This window comes from Porites lutea, chromosome 4 (genome assembly GCF_958299795.1).
Source record: "Porites lutea chromosome 4, jaPorLute2.1, whole genome shotgun sequence".
Lineage (NCBI taxonomy): Eukaryota > Metazoa > Cnidaria > Anthozoa > Scleractinia > Poritidae > Porites > Porites lutea.
This window is the reverse complement of record NC_133204.1, coordinates 947,975-960,437: the sequence shown is the minus strand read 5'-3', so window position 1 is coordinate 960,437 and position 12,463 is coordinate 947,975. Positions and strand designations below refer to the sequence as shown.

The 12,463-nt window shown below is 37.6% G+C and overlaps 2 protein-coding genes across 2 annotated transcripts; both read left to right on the top strand.

Annotated features, from left to right (window-relative positions):
* Window positions 1–12,463, top strand: LOC140934949 (proline rich transmembrane protein 1B-like). The gene is made up of 5 exons (XM_073384506.1): window positions 1–63; window positions 381–423; window positions 10,148–10,224; window positions 10,337–10,450; window positions 12,114–12,463. Exons 2-5 carry the CDS (start codon window positions 399–401, stop codon window positions 12,270–12,272), a joined length of 375 nt encoding a protein of 124 aa, XP_073240607.1. The 5' UTR covers window positions 1–63; window positions 381–398; the 3' UTR covers window positions 12,273–12,463.
* Window positions 4,979–8,235, top strand: LOC140932778 (transmembrane protein 233-like). Its single transcript, XM_073382290.1, has 5 exons — window positions 4,979–5,075; window positions 5,403–5,448; window positions 6,062–6,159; window positions 6,984–7,094; window positions 8,083–8,235. Exons 2-5 carry the CDS (start codon window positions 5,421–5,423, stop codon window positions 8,233–8,235), a joined length of 390 nt encoding a protein of 129 aa, XP_073238391.1. The 5' UTR covers window positions 4,979–5,075; window positions 5,403–5,420.

Here is a 12,463-nt window from a genome sequence, read left to right as displayed (position 1 = left end):
GGTTTGAGGTTTAAACTTTTTTTGCAAGTCTGTGCATATTATTTCTTCTTGATCTCTTCTCAGGTAAGAATGAGTTTTTACTTTTGACATCATCATATTAGCTAACTTAGCAGATAATTTTAAGTGATTAAACTTAAAAAGCTGTGGCTATATAGCCGGTAACCGGTCAAGGTTTTCAAAACACTAAATGACCGGCAGTCCTGTCTTTTCTGTAAATTTCACAAATGGAAAAAACCAGCTAATCTAAACTATCTTTTGTCGATTCAGAAAAGTCAAGCGATTCTCAAACGTTTACGTTCTTTCGAGCTTAGCAACCTCCCGCGTGCATCCATAACTCGATGGTTGCACACGGCACGTTTTCCATTTCTTTGTACTTTCAGCAATTTTATATTCAAGCAATGGCCGATCACAACGATACTCAAGGTACGTAAGAATATCATTTACCCTTGATAATTAAAATTAAGCACTTGATATAAACATTTTTTTTCAATACTGATTTTCCTCCTGGCTCAGTATTGCTTTGCTATAAATACATATTATAACACAATCATCGTGAAGAGTCAGCGTACGAGCCATGATACTAAATACAAACGCTATTCCATAGTTCCCCCCAGATATCCCGGCTACCCGATACAACCGTACCCACAAGAAAGGCCAACTTCCACGAGTGTGACTTTGCAAGTAAGCTCTTCATTAAGTTAAATTCAATAATTTCTTTGTACCTAACAGCAACGTTTTTATACAATCAAAATGCCTAATCTTTCTTTACTCACCACTATTTTCGTATTTTCAGCCCAATTCAACAGCTTAGCCTCCTCGTCCATGGAATTGGCTGGCTGTATCAATTTTTACCACCTTGTTCTGTTGCTTACCATGTGGTGTATCAGCAATTGTCTACAGTCGTAAGGTAAGAAATAACCTTAAGTTGTTTTGTTCCCTCCACCAAGTTGTGATGGGTCTAGGTAAGTGCTACACGGGAGGGATTTGGCGCCCTGTTCATTAAAGGCCCATGTTCACCCTAAATGCATTGCGCGCCCTGCACTCCAGAAAAAAAAAAAAATTTCGCGTAGTATCGTCACGCAACGCTCCTCAAAAGTGGAAGCCAATCAAAACACTACATCCTTGACAAAAAAATCGTTACAAAACAAAAACACAAGCGCGCAAAGCCGTTTGGGTGAACATTGGCCTTTAAATTCAAGCCTAGCAGTTGTTTTAGAAAACAAATCAGCGTACAAGAAAAGGCTAATTTTTTAGTATATAGCTAGTTTAGAGCAGACCCTACCTTTACTTGAGCTTTGTACGTTCAAAATTATACTACACATTGTTGCAGAAAACGTCTCGAGCCGTCACTTACGAACCGCGGCACATAACACCCGTAAAGTATTTTAGGGGAGTAACCCTGGCAGACAAGGTCAAAGACGGTTCGTTTAACTTAGCTACAATTTATGAAGTTTAACTTACCAAAACAAACCAGCAAAAACAAGTAATAGCAGAAAAATCTTACTGAGGTACTGTATTTGTTGGTTCTCTCCCTTGCTCCGAAAGGTTTTTCTCTGGGTACTCCATTTCAGTTGACCGAAGAATCAGGTAGACGAATGGCTGCTTGGTGGATGTGCTACCTCTAAATCGTTATTAATTATTTTTTTTTAGGTGTATATTGCATAAGATACGAACGAAAAATTTAAGTCATGGTTGCCTCAGATCTATATTGGCTACGGGTTCTGACAACACTTTAAAAAAGCCGAAAAAACTCAGTAAAAATGCTGGGGAAACAGTCGTTATTATGCTAGTTCACCTATGCCCCTTTTGGCTTTCCTATTCTCGTTTACGCTTGCACAATTATTTGGGATAAATTTTCTTTGACTAGTTGACAAGCGCTGAAATTACCAGATATTGCCACGTGACCTAGCCCCTATTAGAGCGTTTTAGCATCGACGACGGCGACGACTGCAAAAAACGTAACTTTTAAAACGAATTAGCGTCCTTTCAAATTCGCTGAAAATATCTGATGTAGGCAAATTTGCCTGGAGTTGATTTCCTGGGGGCCGCACTCAAATTTTAGAAAGAGAAAGAAAATTCTGTCGTAACTTGTTTGCGTCCTCCATGAAACGTGAAATTAGGCATTTTCACGTCGTAGTCGGGCAGCAACGGCAAAGAAATGTGCAAAAAAGCGTGAAGCACATGATAGACATAAACCTATTTCTGTTCCAACGTCCTCGTTGCCGGCGCCTATTAGCTGGCCCGGTTCAGACGCCAGACTTTTCATGAGCCGAACCTATAAATTCGAATAAAGGCCGACTCAAATTGTTTAGACTGGCTGAATTGATTCAGGCGCCTTTGCAGTTGAGCTAAGTTCAAAAGGCGAAAAATGCTAATTTCCAGGTCAAACTGCTAACAAAATACGTTATAATAATTTATGCATTAGGTTCGGTACATGAAAAGTTCGGCCTCTGAATCAAAGCCGTTCCCGAAAATCGTTCTCTCTCCCCTCCACGTGTCGCCTTTTCTCGCGTGGGGTGATTTTCACGCGCGCTCTCGTTTCGCTCGCTCTACTATCCCTAAGGAAAAATGGGGGACTACTCGTAGTCTAGGCTATGCGAAAAGAACGGCTGCGCCGTTCCAAATTGAAACAGGCGTTCCTAATTAATTCAGCGCCGCACTTTCCACGGATAGACTCTTGTCACGCGGCGGTCATCCCAAGAGATTAAAAGAGCTTTGTATTTGCACGGCTTTCCTCGTTCTCAATGCGAGGCTAGCCGTGCAAAAACAGGTTAACATTAGATCCTTTCGACCTTAGCCCCTTCGGACACCTCATGAAATTTACACAACATAGTTTTCCTTAAAGTGGTAGTAGTAGTTAAGCACTGCCTTTACCGATTAGGGTGAAGCACTGCCTTTTCTGATTAGGGTGACGCACTGCCTTTTCTGATTAGGTTTAAGCACCGCCTTTTCTGAATAGGGTTAAGCACTGCCTTTTCTGATTAGGGTTAAGCACTGTTTCGCAACTTGCTAAGTTCTTTTTTGGTTTGGGGTTGATGCTATACGTAATTAAATTATTTCCCTTCCATCCATCAAATCCTCAGTGGTCTAGTGGTTAGCATGGTATACTCGGTATATTGCTATTCCCAACAATTTTCTTTCTTTAAAATTGAATAGACTTGCACTTTCATGAACATTTCCTACTTGAAATATCACCCGAGTGTGATATATACAGCTATTTTGAGAAAGGTTGTCAGAAAAAGTACACGCGACAATCCTGAAAGGTATTGTCGGTGGTTTTGATAGATAGATAGATAGATAGATAGATAGATAGATAGATAGATAGATAGATAGATAGATAGATAGATAGATAGATAGAAACTTTATTAAAGTGTCAAAAGCCGTCTAGCCAGGGAAAAAAAGAATCCCTTACTAATTTGGGGACACCAATTAGGGGAGAATATAAAAGGTAAAAACTATATACAGTAGTAGGTAAAATATCTATAGTTATCTTTGTTCTGCAAAGACATTTGAGAGAATGGCACGAGAGACTTATAGACGTATGTTTGCGAGTGCTAAAGGAAAGTGACAAAAGTAGTTTTGACAGCTACAGTGTCAGGAACTGAGTGAATTGATCGTATCCCATATTACCTTTCGGGATTGTCGCGTGCACATTTTTTCCGACAACCTTTCTCGAAAGAGCTGTATAAAAGCAGAAAACAGTTCTACCTTGTATAAACTTCGTGAAGTAAGGGAGAAAGAGGCTACGGCCGATGGGATCTAATGCTGACCGCAAAAACAATGTTTTTTTAATCTCCTGGGACAAAATGACCACGGCGTGACAAAGGTCTATTAGGTTCGGTAAAGTTCAGCATCTGAACCGGGCCTTAAACTGTGAATGACCGTTTCACATGAACTGGTACTGGAAATGTCTGCAGTGCCGGGAATGATGTTTTTATGATTACATAATTTATGCTCGTATGATTTTCTTTCTTTTTCTCTAGGTGGATAGAGCATACAATGCTGGAAATCACGAAGAAGCGGAGAAAAACGCAAAAACTGCTAAATCGCTTAATTTACTTTCGGTCATATCTGGTCTTATCTTCATCCCATTAATAGTCTATTTGCGTGTGAAAGCGATACAAGAACAAGATAATAGTTTTTAATTAATTGAGTTACTACCGCAAATTCCGCTTTACAATCCGAGAATAATGGGCAAATTATTCTCTTGGCTTTACTTCATAAAATTCGTCAGTTTGTAATTATTGATAAGTGTTTAATAAAATGATGTGCGGAGAAAAACGAAACCAGACTAATGAATTCCAGATCATACAATGAAATTCTCCAACTTAGTACCTGTGAACTTTCTACTCAAGAAATATAATTATTAATAAAAAAAGAGTAGTTGGACACCCAAAATAACTGTAAAGCTAGACAATAATTGAAGTGTACAAAGTCAAGAGAGAGGCTTTCGAACGCCTCTGACGTTGGCTGACATTGCTGATCAAGACTGTCACCAATTGTCGTTTTCTGTTTCGATTTTTGCATTCATGCGCCTTCGCTGCCATTTATGGAAGTTATTAAAAACATGTATGATGTACATCAAATGTTTTCACTTCCTTTTTAACGCACTTTACAAAAGAGAATTTGTGACAAAAGACATACCATGCTAGTTTTTCATTTGTGATTACTCATGCTGAAGCCCAAAAAGAGGAAGGAAAAAGAAAATCCCGGGGTCATCACTGTTTGACTATAAATGCTCCACATCCCATTCATTCAACGTTTCATTAACAAGTATTTTCTGGTTTCGGGGTTCCAGCATTAACAAGAAAAGATTGCATTATATTTATGAGATCATTAAAAAAAGCTACTAAAACTCCTTCAGCATTTACGAACTTTAGTTATACCATTATGAAATACTTATTTAAAATAATAAACATTTGAGTTGAAACAAACTATCAGCTAGTCAATCACTTTTCGTATGATTCAGTCAGTGAAAATCAATTACGATAATAGAACTAAAAATGATTGAGATTGTTAAATCTGCTTCAGAGAATTCTAGTCTTAATACCAGTGATCTTTAAAGTCGTTCTCAGGTAAGCATAGGCTTAAATTTATTTTCAGTTAGCTTTTGCCTCTTTGCCTTTACCTTTCTCTTCATTACATTCTCTTGTTTTGTATATCCGTCAAATGTAATTAGCTTAGTGTTTCGTTGTTAAGAAACATAATTACATCACATCTTCGCGTCGAAGGGTAATCCATTTTTCAAAACCAAGAGAGAATGAGGTAAAACTTATGATGTAGAATTGCTAGTGTCCACTAATATCAGAAGCTGATCCACTTGGGCAAATCTAAAATTCGTAACAGAACATTTAGTCATTTACCTCAACTCATTCCTTCTTGTTTTTAAAATCTTCTTTCAGCGTCAGCAATTAACAATTATGAGCTCAAGGGAAAACATTGCCCAAGGTACCTTTAAGCTCATATCTAATGTACCAAATTTAAAAACCATCAACAAGTTAGCGGAGTTGTGTTAACAAAGATCTTGGCTGAATCTGTTACAATAATATGTTAAACATCTAAAAATCTAGCGAAACTCTGACAAAATTGTAAAGATTTTCCGACATTTGATGAAGATAACGGATTGGAGTAAGGGAGGGACAGGTCATTGGCCTTTAACACTGTAAATGAAAAATATGAAGGGTCTGGGAACAAGTATAGCATTGTCGGGATTAAGCTCGGTAAAACAAATACTCAGATTTCTCAGACTGTGTAACTTTGCTATTGATTGACGCAGTACGAATCCAAGATCACAAAAAAAGAAATGCACTCTATCTCATTTAATGGGTGGTATAAAAGTCTCCCAGTGCCTTCAGTCAAATTTGAATAGAGAAAAAAGTTTAAAATGAAAGCAAACTGAATCCACAATAGCTTTCAGAACCTAAATTTGTCAAGAGAGCATTCTTAAAGACTTCTCCCTTAATTTTCATTTGGCCTGGGCATCAGATATAGGGTAATGAAATCTATACCCTGCTTTTAAAAAGTATAGAAGATACTAAAGAGAAAAGTTATGAATACATAGCTCCTTCCAGAAATCCAGACTTTGGACAGCTGGTATATCAACTGCAAACATACTCACCAGCCCAAGGACAGCAACATGCCATTGATGAAGCTTTGCAAGTGAGTATTTAGACCAAATGGTAATAAATTCCGTAATTTCCTAATTACTTAATTCTTCATGGCTTAGTGACATCTTTTAGCCAGTTTCACGCTCTCTAACTCTACACTGCTTCTCAGGTGTGTGACTCCAGTCGTTTATTTTTTTAGCTTGGAACACATGACATTATTATAAACTTTCAAATTTTGTCAGCTTTTAATTTAATGATGGATTAAACCAATCACAAATTGAGATATGGTTTTTAAATGAATAAATCACAAATTTATCAGATATTTATCACCACCTGGGTCGGGTTGTTCGAATCTGGGTTCAGATAATCCAGGGTAAGTTTAAAATTTGACATTTGATATATAAGAGCTTAAAAAACAAATTGAGTTTAATTCTCTTTGCCTACAATTTGATAACTGGATACCCTAAAAAGAATAGAGAAAATTATCCGCGGGAGTACTTTTTGATAAAAGAAAAAGAAACGCAGGTTAGCACCAACCGGCTCTCGATGACCCACTGGGCCCAGTTGTTTGAAGGCTGATTAGCGCTTAACCGCCAGGTTTAATTTTATCCCGGGTTTCTTTTTCTTTTGTTGAAATGCATTTTCTCGGGTAATTGTCTCTGTTTTTTTTAAAAGCATCCAAACATCAACTTGTCGAAAAAAAAGGAATTAAACTGAATTTACTTTAATTTTAAGCGTTCAAATCTGAATTCAAATTAGCCCTGGGTTATCTTAACCCAGCTTTGAACAACCCGACCCTGAGCATGAAAATTGCCAACCTTCCTGATATTCAACTCTCGACCTGTTTTTTTTATTGTCTTCTTTTTATTTTACCAGCCTGTCCAGATACAACCTCCTCGTCCCCAGAATTACGAGCATTTAACCAGCGTTACCTTACTATTCTGTTGTTTTCCTATCAGTGTAGTCGCCATGGTCTTTAGTTGCATGGTATGAACACTGTTAAATATAGCATCTTGATTTTATATATATTTTTAAAAAGTCCAATCAGCATCTTACTCCCATCATGCATGCTTAAAGTATAAGGTAGGCGCACGTTCCGTCGCTTGCAGAGTTTCGTCTGAACCCGTTGGTCATCCAACGGGGTGGGGAGTGGGGATTAAAGCCTTTGAATATGCTGGCTGCTGCTGGCGTTCTAGATGCCAATTAATTGATGGGATAAAATGGAGGTATTGGCATCTAACTTCCCCCCACAGTTATTACGTGGGAGTATTCAAGTATTTTTCGATCAAGATCGTATGAAATAACAACTGTGAGTTAAAATTCCAACAAACTGCATTGTAACAAACAAAAAGACATCCGCCAGCAGTAACAGAAATGAATTAAAAAAACAACAAAAATGAAGAAAGAAAACGACAAATTTGCATATTTAACATTTACTTCATCAACATACGTACGTGTAGCAGCACCTTTAAAAATGATATTTTTAACCAAGGACATTTTTAAACCTATATTTCCTCCATTTGGAACTGAAGAATTTTCTTGTCACTCTTGCAAACCTGCCCTGGGATGTTTTTAGTCAAGCACAACACTGTCTTTAGCACATGATGCTAATTAAAATTTCATCTTCAGAAGTTCAGGCATCCACAGACGGCAAAATTTGGGGTTTAAAATTGAAACCACCGCGGAGTTTGGTAGTGTATGCTCCTTGCTGAATTATGGGCTTTTCATGCATTTCACTATTAAAGTCTAATACAGCATCGCTAAGTTCTTAAACTTAAAATAATCAAAAATCAAAGTTTTGAAATTTCCTGAATGGTGTCCGATTGAAACGTGGTGCATGAAATTATGGTTTAGAATGCGTTTAAAGTCTTTTAATTTTTCAGCACAAATTTAGTATTAAATATTTTCATATTTGAAAAGTTGTTTTTACTTGGTATGATATATCTGTTCTACTTTTAATGTTTTACTACACTAGGTGGACAAAGCATATGACGCAGGAGATTACGAAAGGGCAAGAAGACTCTCAGCTACTACCAGACGGTTGAATATAGCCTCTTTCACCTGCGGTTTCATCATTTTTGTTGGTGGAATTATTTGGTATATATTGGCTTATCTCGCAATCTACTAGTTTCATCGCTAACAAAAAAAAGCAATTTTATTAAAACTACAGGTTCAGGTGAATTATCAACTAAAAAGCTATTTTAAAAGATTAAATACATGCATAATACAAACATAACATTCTGAATTTCGGGTCCATCTTTGAATTTACTTCACTTGTGCGGTCAAAAGTTACGGTTTGCTGCCCTTACAATGTTCCTCTTTTTGACTCATACATCCGAGAGGACCGTTTCTTAATATTACTTTAGTTCCTGCTTTTCAAAGTACGTGCTTTGTCCATCTTTAAGTAAACACGTATCCTTCATTTTTCTAAGTTCGGGCTCTGCTAATAAATGTAAAGCATGAAAATAACACTCAGCAAAACTAGGGCTTGACAAACGTATACTGAGCTTAAACAAGTAAAACTATTAGATTTAGCCAAGACTAAAAGCGAAGCCTCAGTTTATACTTATAATAAGAGCAATTAAACTCTAAACCACCAAAAAGAATCCTCCTTATGATGGAGGGAGTGGGTGATTAAGAACAAATACCCCGCAAACAACACTTGAACGGAAAACTCTCCTATCATGCAAGCTGAAGGTCTTAATATGTTTTTGTTTACAGCAAAATCAAAAAACCGCTTTTATGCACAATAATCCGTTCGGTAGCACCAAATTTCCAGGTTACGATTTCTAGAGTCAATATTTCTGTCTAAAGTAAAGACCGCAGAGAAAAATCGGGCTGACTTGGTAGGTCATTGATTCACCTTTTTCACATTGCCCATAATACGCCAAGCGTTAACCGCTAAATATTTGTTTTCCAATTTCTCCCGGGTGTTACAGTCGTCTTAAGAGAAACATGAATGTGATTAACATCAATTTGGATTATTATGGACATGCTGTGAATATAATGCTGAAAGCGAGGTTCACGAAAAAGCATGGAACACAAAATACTACCCTGTTGCACTAAAACCACCATCGCTGGCATCAGCACGTGTAGTCGTGGTATTGACGACGTTCCCTCTGATAAATAAGATTTACTGCGCAATATATGTGATTTATTGTACAATAATCTAAGTTCGTGTAGACTTTCCTGTAACGGAAAATAATCACACCAGCTTTATTAAGATTGCGTTTGAAGACGGTTGCAAGGAAGTAACAGGAGGCCGTGGTGTGATTTTACTTTACAGCACAACAGATAGTTTCCACCTTTTAGCTAATAAATGAACTGTGACAACGAAAAATTCCGCTATGCAGTTGTATTATTGGTAAGAACAAAAAATCCGTATGGGAAGTTGTAAAGTAATTTTACTTAAAAGGCATTGAGAAATCTGATGACGTCACTGGAAAACCGCTATAACAGGATGAGATAGCTGTTGAAAAAGTCATCCGTATCGAGTAAGCAGCGTTTGAGGTTTAAACATTTTTCCAAGTCTGTGCATATTATTTCTTCTTGATCTCTTCTCAGGTAAGAATGAGTTTTTACTTTTTGACATCATTATATTAGCTAACTTAGCAGATAATTTTAAGTGATTAAACTTAAAAAGCTGTGGCTATATAGCCGGTAACCGGTCAAGGTTTTCAAACACTAAATAACCGGCAGTCTCTCTTCCACTTCCTTGGAGCTTAGCAACCTTCCGCGTGCATCCACAACTCGATGGTTGCACACTGCACGTTTACCATTTCTTAATTTGTACTTTCAGCAATTTTATATTCAAGCAATGGCCGATCAGAAAGATACTCAAGGTACGTAAGAATATCATTTACTCTTGATAATTAAAATTAAGCACTTGATATAAACATTTTTTTTTCAATATTGATTTTCCTACTGGTTCAGTATTGCTTTGCTATAAATACATATTATAACACAATGAGTCATCGTGAAGAAACAGTGTGATCTAACTAATACGAGCCATTATACTAAATACAAACTCTATTCCATAGTTCCCCCCAGATATCCTGGCTACCCGATGCAACCGTACCCACAAGAAAGGCCAACTTCCACGAGTGTGACTTTGCAAGTAAGCTCTTCATTAAGTTTAATTCAATAATTTCTTTGTACCTGACAGTAACGTTTTTATGCGATCAAAAAGCCTAATCTTTCTTTATTCACCACCATTTTCTTATTTTCAGCCCAATTCAACAGCTCAGCCTCCTCGTCCAAAGAATTGCTTGGCTGTATCAATTTTTACCACCTTGTTCTGTTGCTTACCTGCTGGTTTATCAGCCATTGTCTTCAGTAGTAAGGTAAGAAATAACCTTAAGTTGTTTTGTTCCCTCCACCAAGTTGTGGTGGGTCTAGTTAAGTGCTACACGGGAGGGATATGGCGCCCGGTTCTTTAAAGGCCTATGTTCACCCTAGATGCATCGCGCGCCCTGTACTCCAGAAAAAAACATTTCGCAGAGTTGAAAATCGCTGCCTTCAGCGTGTAGAGTCAATCTTTGTTAATCTTCCACAGTTCGCTAAATCTGATTTAAAAGAAAGTCTAAACAGATTCTTTTGGTATTTTTCTTTACATCTTTTTGGATATTTTGGTGTGCCTTTCTGTTTCTGTTAGTGTTTGTTTCACTGCAGCATTTCGATGGCGGCGCCATCGAAACATACGGTTAGAAGACCGCGTCGACGGAGGTCGTCGAAGTACATTCGTCTCCGTGAATCCGTTTTTTTTAATCTCTGGAGAGATGGGAAAGAAGCTCTTGGCTGTAAATACTACAGACAGCGTGTTTTCCGAGTTCCTTCTACATCGAATGTTCAATTGTAAAAAAAGGTCCCGTTGAAAGCAGTTGAAAGCAAAACAAGCGAGTCAATCTAACATGAACAATGCTTTATTTAATTGAATTTATGAAGCGAGTGATATCCTCAACGTAAACTTATCGTCTGGCGTATCACGATTAAAGCTCTAAAGTAGCGAGAACTATTTATTAGCAAACAAATCCTTAGCAAAACCTAAAGAAAGTGTAACACAGCGATTACAGCGACAAGACTGTACGCAGTGCTGATTCGGCGCTTTGCAAACACAACTTCTCGCTTATTCTTTCGAGAACACATACCTAAGTTTCCCAAGAATTAACACAAAATAATAGATTGAGGAATCAAAACATTTCACAGTCGAATCGGGCTTCAGGAAAATCTCACCTGGTGCTTAGACGTTTCGCAATTTTGTGACCTTCATTCATCATTGTGTTCATCGGATTCGACAAAGCATCCATACGCATTCACTACCAGTTTAAATTTTGAACTGCTTTCTGCGGTGCCATTTAACGAAGTCGGCGATATATCTTCCTCCATTTGGAAAAGAATTAAAGTCTTACTGGCCTATTTGATACTGTCTCTGTATCGTCACGCAACGCTCCTTAAAAGTGGAAGCCAATCAAAATACTGCATTTGACAACACAAGCGCGCAAAGCCGTTTGGGTGAACATGGGCCTTTAAATTCAGGCCTAGCAGTTGTTTTAGAAAACAAATCAGCGTACAAGAAAAGGCTAATTTTTTAGCAGCTAGTTTAGAGCAGTCCCTACCTTTACTTGAGCTTTGTACGTTCAAATTTATGCTACACACTGTTGTAGAAAACGTCTCGAACCGTCACTTACGAACCGCGGCACATAACACCCGTAAAGTATTTTTGGGGAGTAACCCTGGCAGACAAGGTCAAAGGCAGTTCGTTTAACTTAAAGCTTTGTATTTGCACGGCTAGCCTCGTTCTCACTGCTTTTTTTAATTTCCTGGAACAAAATGGCCGCCGCGTGACAAAGGTCTATTAGGTTCGGTAAAGTTCAGCATCTGAACCGGGCCTTAAAATGTGAATGACCGTTTCGCATGAATTGGTACTGGATATGTCTGCAGTGCCGGGAATGATCTTTTTATGGTTACATAATTTATAATTGTATGATTTTCTTTCTTTTTCTCTAGGTGGATAGAGCATACGATGCTGGAGATCACAAAGGAGCCGTGGAAAACGCAAAAAATGCTAAATTGTGTAATTTAATTGCGGTCATATTTGGTCTTATCTTCATCCCATTAATAATCTATTTACGCGTGAAAGCGATACAAGAACAAGATAATAGTTAATAATTAATTGCTTTACTAACCGAAATCCCGCTTTATCCGAGAATAGTGGGCAAATTATTCTCTTGGCTTTACTTCATAAAATTGGTCAGTTTGTGATTATTGATTAGCGTTTACTAAAATGATGTGCGCCGAAAAATGAAACCAGACGAATTAATTCCAGATCATACAATGACATTCTCCAACTTAGTACC

What these genes read in the sequence shown, in the direction of transcription:
- LOC140934949 (XM_073384506.1), top strand. Translation starts at nt 399, where the DNA reads ATGGCCGATCACAACGATACTCAAG. An exon ending in CGATCACAACGATACTCAAG is followed by an intron (nt 424 to 10,147) that starts GTACGTAAGAAT and finishes TCTATTCCATAG; the next exon opens with TTCCCCCCAGATATCCTGGC. An exon ending in CCACGAGTGTGACTTTGCAA is followed by an intron (nt 10,225 to 10,336) that starts GTAAGCTCTTCA and finishes TCTTATTTTCAG; the next exon opens with CCCAATTCAACAGCTCAGCC.
- LOC140932778 (XM_073382290.1), top strand. Translation starts at nt 5,421, where the DNA reads ATGAGCTCAAGGGAAAACATTGCCCAAG. An exon ending in AAGGGAAAACATTGCCCAAG is followed by an intron (nt 5,449 to 6,061) that starts GTACCTTTAAGC and finishes ATGAATACATAG; the next exon opens with CTCCTTCCAGAAATCCAGAC. An exon ending in CCATTGATGAAGCTTTGCAA is followed by an intron (nt 6,160 to 6,983) that starts GTGAGTATTTAG and finishes TTATTTTACCAG; the next exon opens with CCTGTCCAGATACAACCTCC.